At 35.0% G+C, this 24,683-nt stretch overlaps 3 protein-coding genes across 7 annotated transcripts; 2 read left to right on the forward strand and 1 right to left on the reverse strand.

The window, feature by feature from the left end:
- Positions 1–61: 61 nt before the first annotated feature.
- Positions 62–3,182, reverse strand: LOC108779750 (mimitin, mitochondrial). Of its 4 annotated transcripts, none has more exons than XM_018547232.1 (2): positions 3,177–3,182; positions 62–626 (listed from the first exon to the last, which is right to left on the reverse strand). In XM_018547232.1, the coding sequence occupies exon 2, from the start codon at positions 611–613 to the stop codon at positions 158–160; it is 456 nt and encodes a 151-aa protein (XP_018402734.1). In that variant the 5' UTR covers positions 614–626; positions 3,177–3,182; the 3' UTR covers positions 62–157. The 4 variants fall into 4 exon arrangements, with proteins under 4 accessions (XP_018402734.1, XP_018402732.1, XP_018402735.1 ...); XM_018547230.1 differs by lacking the exon at positions 3,177–3,182 and adding an exon at positions 1,864–1,881; XM_018547233.1 differs by lacking the exon at positions 3,177–3,182 and adding an exon at positions 886–1,071 and having other exon boundaries at positions 62–621.
- A 2,906-nt stretch (positions 3,183–6,088) lies between these two features.
- On the forward strand, positions 6,089–16,769 carry Slik (Sterile20-like kinase). 2 transcript variants are annotated; one of them, XM_018547229.1, is made up of 11 exons: positions 6,089–6,274; positions 6,356–6,520; positions 6,865–7,063; positions 7,196–7,326; positions 7,428–7,751; positions 9,358–9,442; positions 9,517–9,674; positions 9,786–10,303; positions 10,421–10,950; positions 11,556–13,783; positions 16,162–16,769. In XM_018547229.1, the coding sequence occupies exons 1-11, from the start codon at positions 6,116–6,118 to the stop codon at positions 16,315–16,317; spliced, it is 4,653 nt and encodes a 1,550-aa protein (XP_018402731.1). In that variant the 5' UTR covers positions 6,089–6,115; the 3' UTR covers positions 16,318–16,769. The 2 variants fall into 2 exon arrangements, with proteins under 2 accessions (XP_018402731.1, XP_018402730.1); XM_018547228.1 differs by lacking the exon at positions 16,162–16,769 and adding an exon at positions 14,321–14,691.
- A 4,662-nt stretch (positions 16,770–21,431) lies between these two features.
- Positions 21,432–23,599, forward strand: RpL26 (ribosomal protein L26). Its single transcript, XM_018547151.1, has 4 exons — positions 21,432–21,517; positions 21,836–22,014; positions 22,913–23,053; positions 23,411–23,599. Exons 2-4 carry the CDS (start codon positions 21,847–21,849, stop codon positions 23,546–23,548), a joined length of 447 nt encoding a protein of 148 aa, XP_018402653.1. The 5' UTR covers positions 21,432–21,517; positions 21,836–21,846; the 3' UTR covers positions 23,549–23,599.
- Positions 23,600–24,683: the final 1,084 nt, after the last annotated feature.

Consider the following 24,683-nt stretch of genomic DNA (forward strand, 5'->3'; position numbering starts at 1 on the left):
AAGATATACGAAATAAAACTAGATTGCATACACATTGAATAAAAACATTTTACGTGCTGTTCTCTCTCTCATTTTCTTTAAAATTATTTCTTTATTGCATTAACAGAATTACTACTCCAGAAATATACTTTAATTATATAGGTGACATTTTCTTTATCTATTTGTACGAGTCCTTTGGTTTATAATCACTATTAAAACTCTTATAATCTTCATAGACTGGAAAATTTCCTGGAGTAGTCTGGGTAGCAGAAGTTGTGGGAAGATTAATGGTATCGTCATTTTCCGAGCGATTCTTCAAAAGTTTCACTGCATTCTCCTTCTTTATCATTGTCAATTGGTAATTAGCTTCTATTTCCTCTCGCGTAGGTGGTTCTTTTCTGCGATATCTCAACCAGGCCTCCCATTCCGCGGGTAACTCTTGCTCGAAGTCGTCTTTGTTCACTGGAACGAAAGACCGTGGCGGCCTTTTCCGGGCGGAATAACGAATATCTTCCTCGTAGTACTTCGTGCCATAATAATCCTCACCAATCAATTTGCGACGGGCGAAGCGAGGTTTCAGCGAGGATACAAAACTATTCCACATTATTTTTAAGACACCACGCTCTTTGGCCATGATTATCGCTATACTGTGAATAAAGAGAATAATTATATCTTGCACACACGTAAAACACATGCAATATTAAACAATGAAATGGCAAGGAAATATGGAAAATTTTATATTAATTTTGATTATAAAATTGACAATTGACAGATAACCTAAAAACAGTTCTCTTCGAACATGGAAAATTTCAAACAGAACAAGTAGCTTCGTTGTAGCTTCTTCGAAAAAATTAGAATTTTACGTTACTTCTAATCGATATAAATTAGTTGTCATATATCACGTACCGTTTGATATATGTGATTTTATAAAATTTTTTACAACTCTTTCTCTTCTTTTCTTTCAAAATGAAAGGCTAATGGCCCGGCACACTAGCGCGACGCGATACGCAATATGCAACGCGCGATATCCAATAAACTTACAGTTCTTCTGGAAAAGCAATACGTTGATTGGATATCGCATGTCACATATCGCGTATATGAAAAGTGAAAATTTTTATCATTGAAGTTAATGGAGAAATTTTTCACTTTTCTCACTTTTTATTCTAGGGAAAAAGTTTCATGATCGATACCCTGAACACAAAGATGTCGTGGATTGTCGTAACTGTTAAGTCCATTTTACAATGGGCAGTAGCAGTAGATTATGGAGTAGGCGTAGAAATCGACCAATGATAGTTAATTATCCTCCTCACATTCAATTATGATTTGTTAATTTCTACGCCTACTTTTTAATTCATTAGGTGCATCCAGAAGCATGGCCGCTTACTAAGCGCTCAATGAGCTTTTTTATCTGATTGGCATATTTCATTAGGTCTAAAAATATAAACCAAACAGGTACAATAGCTCACTGAGCGGTCGTTAATGCTACTGCCAGCTACTGCCCATTGTAGAATGGGCTTTAGTCCTGTGTTCACGGTGTTAGAACTTGATCCGAATATGTAGCCAATCAATGCTATTTTTTCGTAAAAATTATATGTTGATTAGTTAGGAATAGAGTGATTTCTATCCTCAAATCAGCAGTCAGCTACTGCTTTTCCGTTTTCCACTTTTCCATCAAGGTGTGAACCCGTCCTAAATCAGTGACCAATCAGCGTTAGTCATACAAGTTGGCTATTGGTCGAAGTTAGTGGAAGATCATGATGCAATTAGAGAGTCAACGTGTCTCTTAAAATGAGATAAAAATTGCAAAAGTGTACAAATTTTTACTAGAATATTAATAATTTAATTGGTCAATATCTCATGAATTTGCTCACTTTTGTTTATTACCTCATTTCGAGATACACCATCGACCTTCAGGTTTCTTTTTACAATTTAGGTCAACTTTTGCACTTAGCACCTTCGATCTCTTTCTTTTCAAGGCCTGAAAATATATTTATCCCGTTTTAGGTGCAAACATTTTTGGAAATTTCAAGCAACAAAAATTTCAAGTGAACGAACCTGTCCTTATTTCATGGGTGCATCTAGTGAAGTTTTTGAACGCAGTTCAGGCGCGGTGAAGCGCGTCTCGTGTCATACGCATGAGAGGTTCGCCAAGGTTTGCACTTGCGCTCTCGTGGCTTGCATGTGTGCGGGCGTGCGTGCATGCGTGAGCGCGGTCGTGCAAACGTGGTGGTGAGCAATAAGTTGAAAATGGCCGTGTACGCGGACAGCTTTGCCGTAGAGATTGCCTATCTCCGCGAAAGATAGAACTCTCGTGTGGATCGCGACGGAACGCAATCTACACGTGCGCGTGTGTTTACTATACAGTGTGTCGTCGCTCCATCATTCTGTTTCTCTCCCATGAACAGATCCCGTGAAACAAGACGCACAGTCGACCAGCTAGCGGCTACATTCCGGTGGATTTCGCAGTGGCTGAACGCGGGGAAGAGGAGGAGAAAGCGGTCGTCGTGTCCAAGATTTCAATCCTAGACCATCCTGTCACGGGTTGTCACCGATCGCAGGTAAGTGACAGAGTGGCATGACATGACTACGAGCGCCACTCGTCCAAGGAGAAACACCACGTCCTCAAAAGTTTCTCGTAGATGACGGACAGCGACTCCGCCGCTCGTTCCATCCGCCCTGAAGTTGCACGCGGGCCACGCGTATTCACTACCATCGCATATACCATCTGACCGACGTCGCCGTCTCGCCTGAAGTGAGCGCGACACGTCGCTTTTTTTCTCTCTCCTTACCCCGTTCACGTGGAATAGCTATCCGAGATTTATAATCGTGGGCATATTGGACTTGACGTATCTGGATATGTTGTGATGTGTATTACCTTTTTTTCGTAATGGAAACAAATAGAAGTAGAAAAGAAAGGCAATAAGCGTGAACACGTCGAGTCAGTGCCAATGGAATTGCAATTTTGGACAGCAGTATTCTAGATGCACCTTCCTGCACTTTCTATACGCGTGGAATGAAGTCATCCGCGCTCATATCGTCATATCTCGACCGTGGCAGGGGAGGCAAGAGGGAGAGTGTCGCAGGTAGGCAGTGCGGAAAAAAAGAGAGAGAGAGAGAGAGAAAAGGCGCACCCGCGAAACAGTCTCGTCTAGCCTCCACGAGACGGACACGAACGCGACGTTGATCTTTATACCTACGCGATCTTGGCCGTCCATTCCGAACATCGTCGGTCGTTGATGTCGACGACTATAACTATCTCTCGGTTGCTCACGCGTCAACGGCTGCACGTCGCTCGTGGTTGCCCGACTGAGCTCGATTTCCCATGCGTGGCGTGTCGGGGCGTGTTCGTGTGTTCCAAGAGGAGCTCCAACCGCTTTTCCAAGACACAGACCTCGCTGCGAGCCAGAATTCTCCAAGTCAAATTCTTCCACGACTATACTCTCGGCATGTCGTGATGTCGGCCGCATCGGCAAACGGTATGGACGTGACCTAAGGTCACTTGTCAAAATTGTGTCAAGCCGCGTGACCGAGCGTCAACACCTGTCGACGAGTCGTGCGCTCTCTCTCTCTCTCTCTCTTTCTTTCTAGCCATCGTTTTTTCGTAATTTTTTACTGTCCGTCACGTTTTCGCGATACACGCGATCGAGGGCGGCTGTCGGTTAAGGCCCTTACAAAAATCCAATTTAGTATTGAGCCGAATCGTTTGAAACTTTATATAATTGAGTGTAATTAATAATTACAGATTGTAATTACGCGTCCGACTAACTGCGCCTGATTCTCACTTGCCCGACATATCCTTTTATTTATCTTTTTAGATTTCAGAATATCTTAACTCTAGCTATACACAGTTTTTTTTTTGTATCCTTCATATTACCCATATTTGTTACTGTAACTTTCGATACATTTAAATTAATTTTTTTTTTTCAATTGAGAATTAATTAAGGAACAGGTCCAAATGTGTAAATGTTGGTAGAATTAAGGAGCTTCGAGATACATAGGTTCAAGAAAAAGAAAAGTTTAGAAACACGAAGATATCTCGATTTAGCAAAGAGTGCACGGAGATTTCTATAACTCCAGTGTGTATAGCTAGGGTTATGAGTAAATTGCACTTCCGAAATGTTCGAAATGTTGGCATTTAACCGATGTACACACGGAGATAAACCGCAAACCGCTTCTTTAAACAACAATTTAATACTGAAATGTAGTAAAAATAAACAATCACTGTCAGTATGAAATTTCTGTTAGGGAGAGAGCGGGGAGGGAGACGATCATTTCGCGTGCCATACTAAAAAGGATTATATTGCGAGGCGGGGACTCGCCGCGATACGCAACGGTAATTCCGATTAACGCCTAATCGAATTTGCCGTCGCGCCCGCGAGCCTACCGGACGTTTTGCAAGTCCCGCTGCCCACACGCAGGATGCTTCCGTGAGTAGGGCATCACTTTGCAATCACCACTGCATTCGCCTTTAGCTCTCTGGTTGGTTTCTTCCTTCCCTTTGAAAGAAAACTCCATAGAAGTGCGAAGTGTGTGTGTGTTGTGTGTGTGCGTCCAGCTTGTTGCGAAAATCCAGCCTTAAAAAATGTCTGCCTGAAAATTAAAGAGTTAAAAACTAAATTCCGTATGAAGCTTGAGATACAAACAATGGAGTAATAGGGATAAGGAATAATAGATTTCAACATCTCAGAAATTGTGTTTGTCAGAATACATGGCTTCCGATAAATCCGAGAATAATGAGCCTAATACACAACTGAAAAGACAGACAATAGAAATAAGGAATAATAGATTTCAACCTGGATCCCTATATACCAAAATACCATGGTTCCTGATAAGTTGGAATTTATTATTCTTAGTTCATGTTACCTGTATTTTTTAATTGTATCTATCTTAGTATTGAACTGTATAGATTCAAATATGTTATCTCTTGTTTCCCATTATTGCCTGTGCTTTTCAATTACGTCTTAATTCTTAATGACAGTGTCGTTATCGTTATATTATCGTTGCGCAGATTTTTTATCATATATTTTATTTGTGAAACAATAACGATAACAGCACTGTCATTTTTAAGTTATTATAGATAATGTGGTTGCAAAAATCGCAGAGAAGAGCATTCTGTGGACCGGCAAGAATTCAAATTTTCAATGAACCTGTTATTGTTAATTGTTCAGTAGCGTTAATTGTGAATCTCTTGATAATAGTGACTGCAGATAGCAGTTTTTTCTTTTTTAAGCTTATCAATGATATCTGTGGTCTCTAATGTCTCTTATCTTGCCTCTGTAATTTATTTGTACGTCCGCGTATTACATGTTTCACGCTTGATTCTTTTTAAAGAACACCTAGCACACGGCACGCATTAGGATTTTATACATGTTATACTTGATTTCTGGTTTTAAGCCAAAAAGAGGAACGTCTTGTTTAATGAGATATTCCACTGGCTTTGCCCTAGTTTTCTCTCAAATTTCTATGTTATTCGCTACCGTTGAAATATATTAGAAACAAGTATATATTAATATTCTGTACATTATAGCAAAGCTAAAAAGAGATATGTTTTCTTTTTGACTTCAGTATTTTTAACAAATCGTTAAAATGTTATCAAAACAGATTGATAGAATTGCAAATATAACAATTGATAATAAGTAATAAATTGTATTCTCTTGTTTCAGAGTTTGATTCGACAATTCCTGCGTCTAATTATTGGAGATTGTCAGCAATGGGTAGCATTCTTTTTCTCTGTGCCCACAGTAGTTCGAGCACAACGATAATCGATTAGGAAGTGCGGCTTAGAGTTTACAAAGATGCGGGAGTAGTGTGGCACGATCCCTTGGTATCCAGCAGGGATCTAAAGAAAGTAACACCTGCGCTCGAAGAACTTATTTTATATAATATAGTAGATATTAAAATAATGCGGAGACTACGTAAAGTGACATTATTTTACCACACGTTACAGTGCTACGAAATGATTACTGAGCTCTTTTGAGCACCAATTAAAGTTATATTTTATAAATTTCATACGCAGTTGTTAATGATTATACTTTGTACAGCAGAGAGTGTTGTTAAGAGTTTTCAGTGTGTTCAAATTGCAATAGTAGTCCGAGTTTGAGTACACACGTGTGAATATATCAAGATATCTATCAAAATGTCGTTCTTGTCGAATCTGAAGAAAGCCTTCCACTTTGGTGGTAATGATGCGAAGAAGAAGAAATTGTACAATAACATCAAGATGGACTGTAATCCAGAAGAGTTTTGGGATATGGTGGGTGAACTGGGAGATGGTGCATTTGGTAAAGTTTATAAGGTAATATAGCCTTTTAAAGTATCCCAGATTATGAAGTCTACTTGTTCTATTAACGTTCTCTTTAAACAATTGTTACTTCAGGCACAACACAAGCAGTCCAACCAGCTTGCCGCTGCAAAAATGTGTGCGTTGGAGGGAGAGGACGAGCTTAGTGATTTTATGATCGAGATAGACATTTTGTCGGAATGCAAGCATCCCAATATCGTTGAATTACACGAGGCTTATTTCATTGAGGGAAAATTATGGGTATATTTTTTCTATTTTTATGTGATATGCTTCTTATGCAGCTTTGACCATTAAGTATAAAACACATCACAAATTGTCGTAAATGTTTCATATAAATAAAAAATAAATAAAAAAATAATTTTGTTAAAAAGTAATACTTATAACAATTTTAATATTTTATTAATTTTTCTTTGGCTTCTATTCCCAGCTTTTTCCAAGAAAATATAACAAACTAAGACTGTTTTATACTTATGGTAATGCTGTAATTATTTATAGCAAGAGTTTTTTTATAAATAAAAATTACTTTTATAATGCAATTGATTATTTTGTAAAAAGAGCAAAAAAAGAAGAAAAATTTTTTGTAGATGTTAATTGAGTATTGTGATGGCGGTGCTGTGGATTCTATAATGGTCGAGTTGGAAAAGGCACTAACAGAAATGCAAATAGCATACATCTGCCAACACATGACTTTAGGTCTTGCCTTCCTACACAAATCCAAAGTCGTACACAGGGATTTAAAAGCAGGAAATGTCTTACTGACTATGGCTGGAGGTGTTAAAATAGGTAATTGTCTATTATAATTATTTTTTAAATTAAATTAAATTGTTTATTTAAAAATATATTTTAGTAATATCTTTGCTATTGTTTAAATATTGTATAGTATATAAATATAAGGGATTATATCTTTAATTATAGCTGATTTTGGCGTATCTGCAAAGAACAAGCATACTCTACAAAAGCATGATACATTTATTGGAACTCCTTACTGGATGGCACCTGAGGTTGTCTTATGTGAAACATTTAGGGACAATCCTTACGACTTTAAAGTAGGTGCTCGTAAATATAAAAATCTATTTTTGATTGTTTTGACTTGATAATATATGTGATGTTATATATGAAGATATTATATACGAACTCAACTGTTTAGGTGGACATTTGGTCTCTTGGTATAACTCTTATAGAGTTTGCACAAATGGAACCACCGAACCACGAAATGTCACCGATGCGAGTACTACTTAAAATACAGAAAGGTGATCCGCCGAAACTGGATCAGCCCGGGAAATGGAGTAAGGAATTTAATGATTTTATTGCTAAAGCACTTATAAAGGACCCAACCTCACGACCCACAGCTGACGATTTGTTAAAGCATCCGTTTATAAGCCGAAATTTAGATCAAAAGCCTGTCAGGGACTTATTACTTGAATATAAGGCAGATGTTGTCGAAGAAGAGCTGCTAGATGAGGAAGCGGAGGTAGGTTTTGTCTTCTATCTTGTATTCCATCTTATTCTCTTTATGTACATGTTAATTATGCAGATCATATGAAAAATAAGAAAAAATACAATTTATAAAACTATAACCTATGAATTCTCCTATTCAAAAAACATATTTTTTAACATAGCGTTTTTATTATCATATATTAATTTATACTGTAGTCGCATTTATACTGTAGATAATGGTAACATAAAACTCTTTCAATCTTATTTATTAAATAAATTTGCTCTAGTGCAAGGGAAATTATATTTTAATGTAATAAACATGATAAATATTCGTTTCATAATTCAGATAGTTATGCACAGAGCTTCTGATAGTGCAGAATTAACATGTATTACACATTGTTACATGCTTCCGTTATTGTAAAAGGCCAAAAAAATGAAAAAACACAGAGAACAATATCAGCGAATTGGTAAGCTGCTTCTAAATGAAGCATATGTGTCTTACCCCTGTCTATGTAAAATGAAAGAACGTAAATTATTAGAAAATTGTTGTTCAGATGTTGTATCAATTAGAACCTGACCAATGGTCCTAATAAGTATCCCTGAAAAATTACGAACGTATTAAAACATTAGTTTATTTGTGTGTATGTTATCAATTCTTGTGCAAATTATCAATTCTTAAATAAGATGTGATTGTTCGCATTTGTATAAAATTACGCATGATGCGTGATTATTTCATTGAAATATTACAATAGTGCATGCGTTTAAAATTAAATCTGTTACCAATTCCACATTTCTTTTTAATCGTAACGAATGAATTATTGAAAATGTAGAATGTATATTAATAGTAGAATATTCTATGTATAAAATATGTTGTGGTCATGATAAATGTGCTGTGATAATTTTGTTACTTTGGCTGTGCATGCGGTTCTCCTGGCCCTCGCCAGCCTCATTACCTCAATGCGCGTCAGGTTAGTAGTTTGCGTCGCTGCATTCCGTGCGCTAACAGGATTAATTAATTCTAAGTAATATAATATATAAACTTAAAAAAACTACATACACTACTGTACTAAGAAAAATGTTACAAAGTGGTCCATATAATATAATAACTATTTTTTCAAAAATAAAATTCTTTGATATTTTAAACTGTGCTAGAGCTTTTTATAGGACGAATGGAATGCTATTGTCAGAGATCTAGAAACTTTTATGTAACAATAAGAAGACTCAATTAGTGAGAAGAAAAAGTATACAAACTTATCTCCTTCGGAGTTTAAATGTCTCATTCTTCTTTCTTTCATAAAGGATTACTGTAAAATCTTGAAAGAAATTTTATTATTGTTCCTAATAGATTTGAGAAAATGATTTGTAAAATTTACATGGACTACATAATTATATTATATGCATGAGATAACATTTTCTAATTTTTTTTTTCATATTTTTGTATTCTCTATATCGAAACAATAAACTGCAATTTTACGATTGTAATCTACAAATTTTGCCATTAATATTTCTATCTATGTATCTTGTTACATGTTACTTAATATGACATTTGTAATGAAAATCAAATGATTCTCATTCGAAAGATTTTTATCTACGTATATTTTTTTTATTTCTTATATTTAATTTATATGTTAATATTTCAGGAGCAGCGCACATCTCAGCTTCCTCTGGAACTGGATCAAATTACAGATGACTCCGCTCCTACGCGCCTTGATGCCGATGTTAAGAGTGAGTATTACACACATACAACTAATTTGTTTATAACATTCTAAAATGTAATAATACTTGTCTCTGTTTTCCAGTCCCCGAAAAAGAAAATCTCGTGCCTGCGTCTGTGAAAAAAGAAGAAAGTCACAAACGAGAAATCAATCGGGATGGTGAGAAAGAGGACAAAAATAAGAGATTGCGCAAAGCTGAGTCTAAAGAGAACATACAGCCGCCTCCTGTCGAGAAGAAACAGGTACCTGATATAATTAATTAGTTTATATTATCAATTAATAGATTATTGATCACATAACAGATGAATATTTGTTAATAGCATTAATAATATCGTATGTAATTATTTACGCAGGCACCTAAACCACCAAGTGAAACAAATGAGCGCAGATTATCTCGAGATAAAGGTCCAGCGCCTCCGCCACCACCCATGCGTCAAGATAGCGAAGAGAAGAAGAAAAAAGATGAGGAGAGAGAGAACATTCCGAAAACTGTCGAGACAGTCGCAAATCTGACAGAAAATAAACAGAAATCTACAGAAGACAAACCGCATATTAATAAATTGTCGCAAAATGAAAAGACAACGGATCAACGGATGACAAATGTTAAAGAGCAAAAGAATTTAGATCAGACACAAAATGAATTGGATAGTTCCGAGAAGACGAAGAAAGTAGAAAATGAGGGTAACGGTAAATTATTCGATAATATAAAGAAATTTGAAAATCAGCAGAAGTTAATAAACAATAAATCGAGTTCCGTTTCCAAGAAATTGAGCGTAAGTGAGAAACGTAAGTCTGCACCCGTGAAGCCAGAAATGATCGAAGACTTATCGAAGATAATATATAAACAATCATCTTTTGAAGATAAAAACAGGTAAGCATTTTCCAGTTATCTTTTAATGATTAGAGTTTAGCTTCATAAATTAAACTTAGATTACTGATATTAAAAAAAAACATTATTTATCGTGAAACAATATTTCCATTTATATAGAATGAAAAATAAGCTATCGTCCGTTGATGACGTAACGAATTACGAATTACAATCTCGAGAAAAGGAAGTTTACAAGAGTCTGGAGGAGAAGCGGAAATCTGTTGGGGAGAAATTGAACGCCGTATTGGAGAAGCGATTATCCATGGATCCTAAAAAAAGAATAAGCGACGGTTCTATGGAAACATTGAAGCACATATCCGTCGCATCGACGCGCCTATCGGAAAAGAATAATGTTAAAGCTAGTTCTACGGAAGATATCAAGACGCAGTTTGGCGTAACGAAGACTGAGAGTTCCGTGAAAAGTCGCAGCGCAGAATCGTCCAGAAATGATTCTCTGGAAAGCTTCTCGGACGAGTTACACGCAAAAATAGACAGTAAGACAGATTACAATCAAGGGGACGTAACAAGTGATGACAAGGACTTAGAGAAACAGGATTCAGGAATTAACGTTTCAGTGATTACGTCGACACCGCTCAGAAGCAGAAGTGATTCGAGGAGAAGCAGTGGAGACAATGTAGTCGTTATTACTGGTAAAATTTAGTAGTATTATTTTATGGCGTTTTCGATTTGAACGGGTTTGCTCTAATCTGGATTGAATTAATGATGTCTCATGCTCTCCTATTGGTAGAACATGTAAAGTCCACCAATAGCAAAATACTTTATAACCCAAGTTGGAGCAAATCCGATCGGATCAAAAATGCCATTAAACTAATCTTGGTCTTTGTATATATTGCGTCAGAATATTTTTACCTAAAAAAATTTATAATTTTCAGAGGATTTTTTTTTATACTTGAAAATTATGGATTTTTATTGAAAGTGAAATATTTAGAAAAATTTTTTGGAAGTTTTCTTTTAAATTTAAATTCTATCTCTTTCTGAAAACATTATTTTTTGATCATTTTTTCTTGCTAATGCAAAATATCGACAACCGATTATCAATAGATACAGTCACATAATCCCTATCGTCTATTATTTTTTAATATATAATTTGCGTTCATTGTGTTTTAATTTGCTTCAAAGATGCATTTAAAAATTCTCTATTCTTATCTGAAATAAAAGATTTCTCAAGTATTTTGAATAAAAATTCTCAGGGAATTCTTTTACAAGATTTCATTAAATACTGTACATGTTGCAGGAAAAGCTCAACCTGAGCAAGAAGTACGCTTAAATACATCGACCGTCCATATTACTACTGATTCGCCGGATATGTCAAATAGTCTAGCCAGTAACATAAGCCAGGTAACCGTGGTGACAACGCATCCGCCAGTACTGGTGGACGCGCCCACGACAACGACGTCTCTTCCGCGTCACACCTCGCCGACATCGGAAGTCGTTATTGTTGCTAACGAGATGAACAAGACTCAAGTGAACGACAATTCTGTTGATGACGACGCGTTTCCTAGTTTGGATAGTCTGGAATACACGCCACAGGAACAGCCTATCGTACTTACTGACGTATCTAAGAGAATCGGCAAGAAATTGGATGAGTCGGAAGTAGTTATAGTGAGCCCCATTGTGGACGAATTGCAGGATACCAGTCATGTTTCGGTGGTCACCGTCGGCGAGGATAAGGAACAAGTAAAGGATTCGTCGATATCCAAAAAGCATAATGTCATTCGTACCGGTTCGTCTCATAGCGATTTGAGTTCGAATGAGAGATTGAGCTTAAGAAGTGACAGCGGGGATGAGAGCGGTAAGGTGATAATTGCTAGTACGACCATCGAGTCTCCGGATATAGACGACTACGAAAGAAACGTGAAGAAGCTAAATGGATTGATTAAGAACGAAATGCCACATCACGCCGACGATAGGATCGTGAAGACTGTCAGACCGAAAGAGATCAACGTTAAGAGTTTCAATAAGGATAAACGAATTTCTCCGGACAGTTTCGAGGGTTCTCGGTCCCAGAGCGATTCTAGTTCCATAAGATCGCACACCCCGAGTAAGAGCATCGATCGTTCCGACGCCGAGTCTATTTCAACGACGATCAGTCAGGATAGTAGAGAATCAAATAAGGAAAACCGTTTGAATCAACCTCAACATACGGAGGTGGAAGAGGAGGTCATCCTACGTCGAAAACCTGATTACAATCGTGAGATATCCCGGCCAACTAGAACGAAGGAAGACATACAAATGATGAACCTGAAGAAAAAGACAAGAAAACGCACGAGAAAGTTCGAAATTGACGGCGTTATGATGACGACGACGACCTCAAGGGTGATATATGGCGATGACGAGAATGGCAAGGTGTACGACGATCAGATATTCAGGAAGCAAGAACTGCGAGAATTGAAGATGCTACAGAAGATGGAGCAGAAACAATATCAGGATCTGTCTCAAAAAGCTCAATTCAACAAGGACCAGCAGGAAAAACGATTCGAGCAAGAACGACAAATTTTGGAACGAAGTGCCGAAGCGGATTTAGAAGCGCTTGCCCGACAACAGAGACAGCAAATCGAACGCGCCGAAACGCAGCAGGAAGTCGATTTACGGTTGTCGTCAAAGAAGATTCGAAGTGAGCAGGAAAGGGAACTGAAACAATTCCGAGAGGGCCTGAAACAAGAATTAAGATTGCTCAAGCAAGAGATAGACTTGATGCCAAAGGATAAGCGGAAGAGTACGTTTAAAATACGAAAGGAAAAACTTGAAGCAGAACACGAGGAGCGAGAAAAGCTCTTCTTGGAGAAGCTCAACGAGAGTCACGAAATGTCGCTAAGACGATTGTCTGATAGCCATCGCGAAAAGATCGCATTAATGGAGCGGCAGTTCTTGCAGCAGAAGCAGCAACTGATGCGAGGTAGAGAGGCGGCGATCTGGGAGCAGGAGGAACGGCAGATACACGAGCGACAACAGCTACTCAAGAAACAGCTCAAGGATATTTTCTTCTTACAAAGACATCAGATGCTCATACGGCACGAGAAGGAGTTAGAACAGATGAAGAGGATGAATCAGAGAAAAGAGGAGGAATTGATCAAGCGACAAACAGTAGAACGTAGGAATTTGCCGAAGAGAATTCGCAACGAGATGAAAGCGCGCGAGATGATGTTCCGAGAATCGATGAGGATTTCGATGTCGTCCGTGCTCGCGCCAGATCCCGATGCCGAGCGGGAGAAACTAAAAAAGTTTCAGGAGAATGAGAAGAAGAGGTACAGGGCGGAACAGCAGAGATTCGAATTAAAGCATTCCAGACAGCTCGAGGAGGTGAGGGCTCAGAGCGATGCTACGATCAAGGAATTGGAGCAATTACAAAACGAGAAGCGAAAAATGTTGATGGAGCATGAAACACTGAAGTTGAAGGAGCAGGAAGAGGCTTACGGGAGAGAAATTCGTGAGTGGAAGGCGCTACTTAAGCCTCGAAAGCAGGTAATTATGTTAAACTTGAATAATATTACCTTGAAGAGTTATCTTATCGATTGATTTCTTGGGTGCAAAAATCTTTGATCTTTGCGGCCTAATACTTATAACTGCCTTTTAATTCTTTATTGATTTAGCATTGTGCTTCACTTTCAAAATTACGTTTTTACTTTTGCGCATTCTGTAACAGTGTGAGAATTTAGATCGATTCGAAAGATCGGCGCAAACTGACGCAGAGAAATTTGTAAGCGGAAGGCATTCAATGCGGGAGTATTAATGAATAAACGGCTAGAATAAACTCGATCGTTTTTGTAACAGACGTTCGCTTTTGCATTCAGCTTGCGTCGCTTTGCGCTGAGCTTAATTTGCATGACTAATCATTAATGAAACGAAATTACTGTAAATCAACATGAAAAGTAATTAGCAAGAACACAGCGGGAAGGAAATACGACGCGAATCGCAATTAAAGTAACTTAAACGCGCGAAGTACTTGAAAACTAGGTTCTGACACAAGTTTGAAATAAAGTCTTGATGTACCTGTTATAGAAGATAGAAGCTGATCTGGCGGCTGAAATGGAAGCATTGGAAAAACGCTATCAAGACTATTTACCTTCTTCTGGTCTTAGTGGTCTCTCTTTTTCCCCTTTTGACTATTCTAAAACCGTGATTTCCGACACTTGGAGGAGATCACCACGCTTGCCACGCTTACCACGTTCCACTCCCACTTCTCCGTCGTTCACTATACCTAGAGTGTCGCTGAAGATGAGCGGTTCGGATTCGGGTACCTTCGTGTCAAACGGCACGTTCTCACGAAGTTACTCCAAGCCAGACCTAGTGCCGTTCTCTCGTAGATAGTGTCTGTCCAAATCATCTGCAACGTTTCATATTACATTTTATTTGAGGAAGTTTTACATGTACACGCGTACGTAATGTATACCTACTACGTTAATTTTTCTCCGTATATTTTCGTATGCGATAACAGAACATTTTCCAAACTATATACATAAATTTGGAAGACGATTTTGGTAAATGCACCAGAATGCATTATAATCTTTTTCATTATCTTTCATTTTCTTGCAAATGTAAGACTTCCTTGGCAATTTCTTGGTTATAAATAACACAATAATCTTCTCTGCTTTACTCACTAGCGCTTTAGTGTTAATGTAATAACTTCAGACTTCGATATTTATATTGATTGTTGCATACATATATTATATATATACATATATATGTACGTTTATATATGTATACATATATAAGTGTGTGTATGTGTGTGAGAGTGTAGATATGTAGATTGTGTTATATATTTTTATGCAATATTCAAGGAATCGCTAACATAACTTAGAAAAAGAGATAAACTATATTTATATAACTATATTTTTGTATAAAATTTATGGGACATGTGATGGAAATCATATCATATGGTGCAATGAATTAATTTATTTTTTTGTAAATTATAATTTCAAGACTAAGGAAAGTGTGCACGGATCGGATAAGATTTTCACATGCTTCCCGAGGCCTACTTACGTAATATTTAAGTTCTGTTGTATAGGATATACATAATTGTATGTATGTTAACGTTCCCTGTTTACTCTTATTTCCACTTAATTACATAACTTTCTGTTCATTTATAGTTGATAAAAAAACAAAATCGATAAAGAGAAGAAGCGGAAAATCTCTGCTAATTAAAATATGTGTACAGTTCTATAATTTTCTAATATACAAATACAAAATTCTATTAAGATCATTAACGGAGAATATTTTTTTAAATAACGTAGCTAAAATAATATAACTTATGGTATATGTTATAAGATTGTGTGTGTTTAAAAGAGTTTTATCTCTGTATCTCTGTTTGTTTCGTCCATGTATTTCGATGTGATTGTATCGTAAATTATGTTGCTTTATTACGAGAGCTTAATCGGTTAAATTTGGAAATAACAGGGTAATATGGTTATCATGGGCTATTAGAGTTAGCAGAATAACTTATAAAACACGGTTTCCTTGAAGGATCCTATAACTATGGTCGTTCAACAGCATAGACACTCAATTTGTATTACAGTCCTTACTTAAATGTAAACCTCATAAAAAAGATCCTAATAGAGTTAGAAAGAGATTCCACAAGTTGGATTTCAAAGCCGTGTACAAAATAGCCACAAGGTTAGTCCACAATATTGTTGTAAAATAATGTTGGTCCACGATTTCAAACATGTCTACACACATTCTGTAAATATAAGACCTTGTACGCATTTCCTTTTTTTACAGTTAAACGCTGCTTATATATATATAATTTAGTATATCACGAGATTTTTAAATCTATATTTTACTTATCTCTTTGTATGTGTGTAAAAAAAGAATAGATTTTTTAACATTTCTTTTTCGTATTACAGAAACTTGAGGAACAGTTTGCGTTGCAATTAGAGGAACAAGAAGCGATTTACGGGCCTAGCGCGATACCACTGTGCTTACCAGCCGATCTTCCTGATCTGACACACCACACGACTGAGTCTACACGTAGCTCGTTGTCTTCCGTGAGCGAGGGCTGAAGACGTTCAAAGATACGAAAGAACTTGTATAATCGCGTGATCACGTATCCGAGCGTCTTTAACTGAACTGAAATGCACGGGACGATTGGTGTGTCTTCCCTTTCGTCACCTCAATTTGTATTTGTACATATTACGATAATTCGTTTTGGAACTGAATATTAAATAATTTTTATCTAGGTGCGGCTGTTATTTGTATATATGAATAATTGTGTCACCAAGAACAATGGCGATATAACGTGTTTCGAAATTTTTACACGTCGCATTTTGAATAATGTTAGGATCAGTGTCTTGAATAAAATATTATTCAATTAAAAATTATCGGAATCTAAAACGCTGATCTTTGGCGACGAAGTATAGAGCTTCTGAATCCTACAGGGGGAGGGATTCGCGAATTTATTATTGTGGGAACCAGTTTACGATTAGAAATATATTGTCTAAAATATATATCTGTACAGAGATTGTTATGTAATTTATATATTACGATAACGACATTCTTTGATAAATTGAAATTAATCCGCCCATGTCTGATCCTGGAATGTTATTGCGAGAGACATACATTGATATTCCTTTGATCATAAAAAATGAAAATTTAACGGACCTTTTGCACATTATGTACATACATATCGCATCCCCGCAAGAAAAATAATATAAATAAAAAAATATATAAAATTGTTCAAGAAAGAGGAAAGAAAAAATGTGTATTATATATTTTTATAATATATTTTACAATTATAATTATTTTTTACGATATCGAACATAAGTAAACTTAGACTTAATTACAAATTGCTTGTTTCAAATTTTTAAAAAATATGTTTCAAAGAAAAATGACAATTTATAATAAAGATAGTTTTGAAAAATACCATAACATCACACATAACAAAATGAATACATACATTATTTCTATATTATTAAAATATTTCTATAAAATTTTAAAATATTTCAGATAATAGTATTTTGTTGAAATAACGTGTTTAAATGATAAGACTAAAAAAAAATTAACTAATTTAACTGAGAAAAAGAGACTCACCTGAAGATAAGAGAGATGTATGAGATATGATTAAAATGTCATGTATTTTTTCTTTAATATTAAAATGTCATTTTTTTGTTTATTTCATCATATATTAATATTAAAGTTTATGTTATTTTGGGAAATTGTATGAATTATCATCTTTCTAATTAAATTATGTCATGAATTTGAACGAATGTTCACTTTTTACGAAAAATTGCTATAAGCAATAGATAAGTCATTTTTTTCTAAGTCGCGTTTTTTCACGTCCTATATTAATAGAAAATTATATTTTTCTTAAGTGAGGATAAAACATTCTAAATAGATATATTTAATAAAATAATTTGAAATATTTTAAAATTTCATAGAAATGTTGTAACAATGTAAAAATAATGTAAAGTAGACCGATGTATTTAGAACACAATCCGTACATAATTCGAATAATGTCGATTTTTGTTACTTCTTTCTGCGAGAATGCGATATACCCCATACAGCGCAACCATTCCTGCAAGGTCGTAACAACATTGCAATGTTCCAGCAATTGCAATAACATTGCAAACATTGTAACAAAATGCTGCAAGCTTCTATGCTGTATGGATGTATCATATAAATGTTAACTCCGTTAACGCGTCGGTGCAATTAGTAATAGCTTTGAGGAAAAATAGTTGTGTATGTATGTTTATAGATAGTTATATAATAATTTTACAGCTATATATAATTTACACAGCACGGAGATCGAATGTATATTTTCTATATTTTAAAGAACTATATCGTATACCAATCAATTCAACTCACAATCGAGTGAACGAAGAGTCGTATAGAAGAGCGACCACAAAATCAATATTTTCAGCTTGTTTTAGTCCTACGATTTTGTAGCTGAATTGTGTGAATCGGACTGACAAATTCGTGCCTTAAAGCATATGGGCTGCCACTTTATCAAACTTTGACTCCCCATATTTCTTAAACCAATTCTAGCCTTAACTTGAAATTTTTTTTATAATTGATGTCTCATTATAAGATATCATTCAGCGCAATTCGATTTTAAAATCGTGGGTTACTAAAAATGAATAATTTTCGCGGTCAATGCTCTTCGTAATGTTTGTTACGTGTAATTATACGATGGTAGCGGCAAAATAATGCAAATCACCGGATTTATTTTAAACGATCACTATTTCTCGAGATATTATGTATACATAGAGTCGTTGAATGTACATGGTAAATGTTCATGTAATAATTTTAAGCTGTAGTCACCATGTTCGGTTATAGTTACGTTATTTATAACAAAAATAAATTTATAGCAGCAACGCGAGTATTCTACTTCAGACGAAAATTTTAGTAAATACCCGATAAACTCGGATTACTTTGTTCCTTGGATTGTTCTTAATTTTTTTTCCAGTATAAAAACGATGCGCTTAAAATCACAAATTAAACTCGTACAACTCGTCGGCTTAAAATCGTATAGGAGTATTAAAACGGAGTAATTTAAATAGATTAACAGAATCTTTCAATTATATTTTAGGTCGTTTAGTGTATTTGATCAAACATATAAAATATGCACTGTTGATGCAATACTGTAGGTTTGATTGAATAAATTATACGACTTTTATACAATTTTAAAATTTCTGTGACCCTATTTAAATTATCCCGTTTTATCTTAATTTTTTGTGGTAATGATTATTATATTGCACGATGTTATATCTGTTTTAATTTACGATTTCACAATTCTTCGAAACACACAGATAAATGCATGTTTAAATATATTATTTGAAAATGATAAACGGTGTTTATATATAAAGCTGAAAAACTACCTTTTATAAAGACAATTTACACTGATAGTGAATACGATGCTGCTACTTATGTGGATAGGGTATGATAATTACACGTGATTATATTATGAGAAACAAAGTAATCTAGTTTTACATTGTACTAAAAATCAAAGGATAACACCAAATATATATACATTGTACGTTTGCATGACTGTGCGGCCTGATATATGTGTGACGTCTTAGAGAATCTCTCTTACAAATGCGATACAATGCATACTTAAAACGAGCATGCGTGGCTAATGCAAGCTGTAGATAAAGAGTATTTGTAAAAAAAACACCTCTTATTGTAAATTAATCTCGCTATGAAGTTGATTAGTTTTTCTATATATGTATGTATATGCGGAATGTCTTAAATTCATCGAAGGTTTCTCAAAAAATTCTTTGTGTATTATTGTTTTAAAGTCTTTTTGTATCATAATAAATACCAAAACAAACTCTATAAAAATACATGGCCGAAGGAAAATACAACAGAGACGAGACATCCTGCATATATATGTATATATATAAAATTTCCGAATAATTATATATATATATATATATATATATATATATAACATAAAATTATTCAAAATTTTGTGTATATAGAATTCTGATAAATTGTTTAAGTATTAAAGACCTGTAATCTAGTATAAATATCATGTTACAATGATTCATTGAGAAGCAAGTTTCTTTCCTCCAATAAAACTACCGTGCATATCTTTTATATTACAGGATTCATTTTGTAGAATATTTGTATCGAATATTATTTCTACATCGCCGTCGATCATTAAACGATTTTATCTATATTAAAGAGCCATTGATGCTCCCTTATATATCATGAATATGAATGTAAATTATTCATCATGTTAATTTACTTGTAAGTATTTGTTGAAAATACATGAATTTCGAAAGTGTGAGCTTTTTTTATATATATTAGACATTATTTAAATCAAAATTGACTTCAATCTTGATTTAATTTAATTTTTATCCTTGTTTAGTTCTGATATATAAAAATTAGAAAAAGATAAAAATAAATAAATCAAGGACAAGATCTGTGCCAACGGAATTCTTGAAGTTACCAAATGTACGACAAAAGCGATATTGGTTTCACCGGTTTCACCAAAACGCTGAAGAACCTACAAAGAAATCATTTTGGTACATATTATTAGTTCTATAGTTAGAGACAACGTTGTAACATTGTGACCTTTTTATTTATGTTTTTTATTTGATACTGAGGATAACCTAATGAAGCTAAGACTCCATGTATGCGGTGAGCTGCGGCAAACGCATGCGGTGACCAATCAGGAGCTAGGCGCATGCCGAATCCGGCAGGAGTCCGGCATGCGCCTAGCTCCTGATTGGTCACCGCATGCGTTTGCCGCAGCTCACCGCATACATGGAGTCTTAGCTTCATTAGGTTATCCTCAGTATCAAATAAAAAACATAAATAAAAAGGTCACAATGTTACAACGTTGTCTCTAACTATAGAACTAATAATATGTACCAAAATGATTTCTTTGTAGGTTCTTCAGCGTTTTGGTGAAACCGGTGAAACCAATATCGCTTTTGTCGTACATTTGGTAACTTCAAGAATTCCGTTGGCACAGATCTTGTCCTTAGTCGCTGTCTTATTCGAGGTTTCGTGAATTTAGATTGTGGCTTTGTCATGCAATTCTCGATGCATTCTAATTTAAAATGCACTCCACATACTCTTTCTGCAAATAATTTTCTTTTGACAATTATTGCAATAACAAATAAACCCTGTAGATACAATTTGAAAATGTAATGTTTACTAGATTGGATATGATGATTGAGGTCCATGCCACAAGCTTCAAGCCATTTTCGACGTATATCAACATCTTGAGGAAATGAGTAGAATATTACTTTTTTGCTAAAGGTAGAGTCCTAGATATCAGAGAAGCGCAACCGGCTTAAGTCAGTATCGCAAAATTACTAAGAAAAGTATTAAAAATGGCGTCATTTGCAGACGAAATATGAAATCCACCAATCGTCTATTAGTCAGCCATTTTTAATACCACTGAATGAATGTCATGATTGGCTGACAGTCAGCTAATCAGGACACGGAACATCGGTTGCGCTTCTCTGATATCTAGGACTCTAGCTAAAGGTAGAGAACGGTTTTTGCAATTTTTTATGCAGCAAATCGGCATAATTATAGATTCGCACACTCACAATAACAGCAGTAAATAAACATATCATCAGCCATATTGAATTTTATAATTTGGATCTAATGTGATTGGCTGTCAGCTCTCCACTACTTTTAGGCTACTGCGCAACCACGGGAATAACTCGCTTGTATTCTTTCCATTTCCATTTTCCACCATGGTATTATTCTTCCGGTTAATTGCACTGCGTTGAGCTGTTGTCGGTGAGTGTGACGGATATCAATCGCGTGGAATCTGGCTGAAATGAAAAGAAATAAATTGATATTTAACGTAAATGAAAATCTGACAAGTCTTTATTTAAATATTTCAACCTTATTTTCCGCGTATATGGAAAATTTGTCAATTTTGACATGTATCATCGATATAACCTAACATCACGTTGCAAAGCGATTTCCATTTGAATCTTGTGTATATATAAACCATTAATAAAATCGATACGGCACGCATTATTGTTCTGCGAATAAACTTAAAATCGATATTATAATGACTATTTTGTATTTTACGATTAATTTTCGTTATAGAGTTTACGAGGATGAAGTACAATCGACTAGTGTCTTCTTCGCGCAGGAAGAACAGAAAGAGGCACTTCACAGCACCTTCTCACATCAGACGACGACTTATGTCCGCGCCACTATCTAAGGAATTACGACAAAAGTACAATGTACGGTCAATGCCGATCCGTAAAGATGACGAAGTACAGGTGAGTTTCATACATAGAGTACACTTTCAACAAGAGACACAGATGACACGATGTAACATAGTGAATCATTACATCCTTGCTTGTTAATGAGAACGAAGATAACAAGATCACTGTGTCACTTGCTGGGAAGCATCAATAATGAACTATTTTTAAGAGAAAAGGCTTGTCTATATAAAAGTCGTAGATAGTCATAGGATCTCAAATCATAGGAAATTGACCAATTCTAATTCTCTTATATTTGACTGTAACTGATCAGTTTCTTATGACTTAAGACAATCATCTATGATTTCTATGTAAACAAGCCTTAACAAAATTGAGTACTTCTATCTACTTGATATTGAGATTTACTTTTGCCTTCCTTTTTCTATCTTCATTAAGTCCCAATCTATAATGTATATAGAATACTAGATTAATTCTAAGCTTTCGTAAGTTTGTGATATGATCTTGTAAGAACTCATTTGTAAGTTCTTGTAAATTTATGCAGTATCTTTATAGACAGTTTCTTGCTAGCTACGAATGATTACATGTCATATACATATGCATAGAATATCAGTCATATGTTCTTACAAGTTTCATAAAAACAAGTACGAGACTTAAGTCTGCTTAGAATTGACGCATTAATCTTGCTGTAAGCTGTAAATTTTATACTTGAGATCTGGATAGCTTGCTTGAAACTTAGAGATTAAAGTTTGAGACAGCACCGAAAATACCTTTTGTTAGGAAAATGTCATAGTTTAAAATTTGGAGCAAAAGACTAAAAACTTATTACATAGATTAAGAAAAAGAAAAAGGGAATAGATGTGAAAACAAATACTAAAATATATAATGCTACAATTGTAAATCTTGAACAGTATTGAGTAAGTGAAACTCACATATATCTGCCATGTATTTTTTAAAGGTAGTACGTGGTCACTACAAGGGTCAACAAGTAGGAAAAGTTGTCCAAGTATACAGGAAAAAGTTCGTAATATACATTGAGCGAATTCAACGTGAAAAGGCAAACAGTGCTAACGTATACGTTGGCATTGATCCTTCTAAGGTAAGGACAATAAAATACATTAGGCTGGGTCCACATCCTCAAAAATAATCGGCTGTGATTGGTCAATTTCTTATGGCCTCTTAAAGCAAGGTTGTGGACCCAGCCTTACAGAACATATATCAGAATCTTTCATTGCTTTTATATTTATGATGAACTAATCCAAATCCATTCACATAGAATTAGATAAATAGCTTGACTTTGAAACTGTGTACAGGGTTTTCCTGCATATTTGTTGAAGAGTTTTGCTTAGTCTAATTAATGCTGAAAGATTGGCTCTGATCATATTGTTGCAAATTTTTTTCGACACCTCGCAAATTTCGTTTTGTTAAAAATTAACTTGCCATATTATTGTTCCAGACGGTTATTGTTAAGTTGAAAATGGATAAAGACCGTAAAAAAATTATCGACAGGCGAAGCAAAGGCAGGCTGGCTGCATTGGGTAAAGACAAGGGCAAATATACAGAGGATGTAACGGCTGCCATGGAGACGTCATAATTTTGATATATTTTTGTGTCACAATAAAAAATATGAAAAACATAACTTTCATATTTATCTCTTTATTATGTACATTCACAAATAATTTTTTATGTTCGATATTAAAAACGCAACTCAAATTATATTTCAAGAGCTAAAAACATTTAAACAAAAAATAGAAGCTTGTTACATAAAAGAGGATTAAGGGTCGACAGGAGTGACCCAAATTACGGCTAAAATACTGGATGGATCGCGTTTTAATTGTGATATTCGTAATTAGGAAAGGCTCCTGAAGGCTCGTACAGAGCTATTTTTTTGTAAAAAAAAAAAAGGCATAGTAAAAATTTGTTCTGTTATCTCACTCGATGTGTACTATGGTGCAGTTGAGAGGTGTATACATGATCTTATTTTAATAAAAATTTTCAAGAATCAATTTGCAAATCTGACTCTGTACGAGCCTTCCCAGCAATATAACAATGAAATCCCAACAGGTTTCATAAGGAAATATTGTTTCTTTGAGAAGAAAAATGAGCATAACTGATCTGCACTGATTTGCACTCATAAATGTATACCTTTATGCTGAAATTATGGCTAAAATATCGTGTTTTGATTGTAATATTCGTAATCAGAAAAGGCTTCTGAAGCTTCATACAGAGCTATTTTTTTGTAAAAAATGGCTAACAAAAATGTTACGGGAGTGGAGTGGGTCACTCATGTCGACCCTTAAAAAGAAACCTGAGATGTTTGCAAATGAGAGTACAATGTTGATGATGGTATACAAATAAAGATTCTTACATTTCTTTATCTACTTCTTTATTTTAAATTTATTTTAAACGTTTTGACTAGCTTTGGAATTTTTATCAACAAAAACATGTTACAATAAAAGATATTGAATCTCTTCTTTATGTGCAGGGGATGACACAAATAACAAATTGATAGACTTGATGTCGTAAATCGCAGCAGACAAAGTAGTCTTCCTGAAATTTTGAATCAATTACATTGATAATTATGCCTTATTATAAGTAAAATGATCATTTGAAAGAATTTTAAATAAAATACGTTAATAATAGACCGTCAAGAATATAACTTTTTATATGCTAGGATTTACGACACAAGTCTATCAATTTGTTATTTGTGTCATCTCCTTATTTGCAAA

The sequence above is a fragment of the Cyphomyrmex costatus genome, unplaced genomic scaffold (assembly GCF_001594065.2).
Source record: "Cyphomyrmex costatus isolate MS0001 unplaced genomic scaffold, Ccosl1.0 scaffold61, whole genome shotgun sequence".
NCBI lineage: Eukaryota > Metazoa > Arthropoda > Insecta > Hymenoptera > Formicidae > Cyphomyrmex > Cyphomyrmex costatus.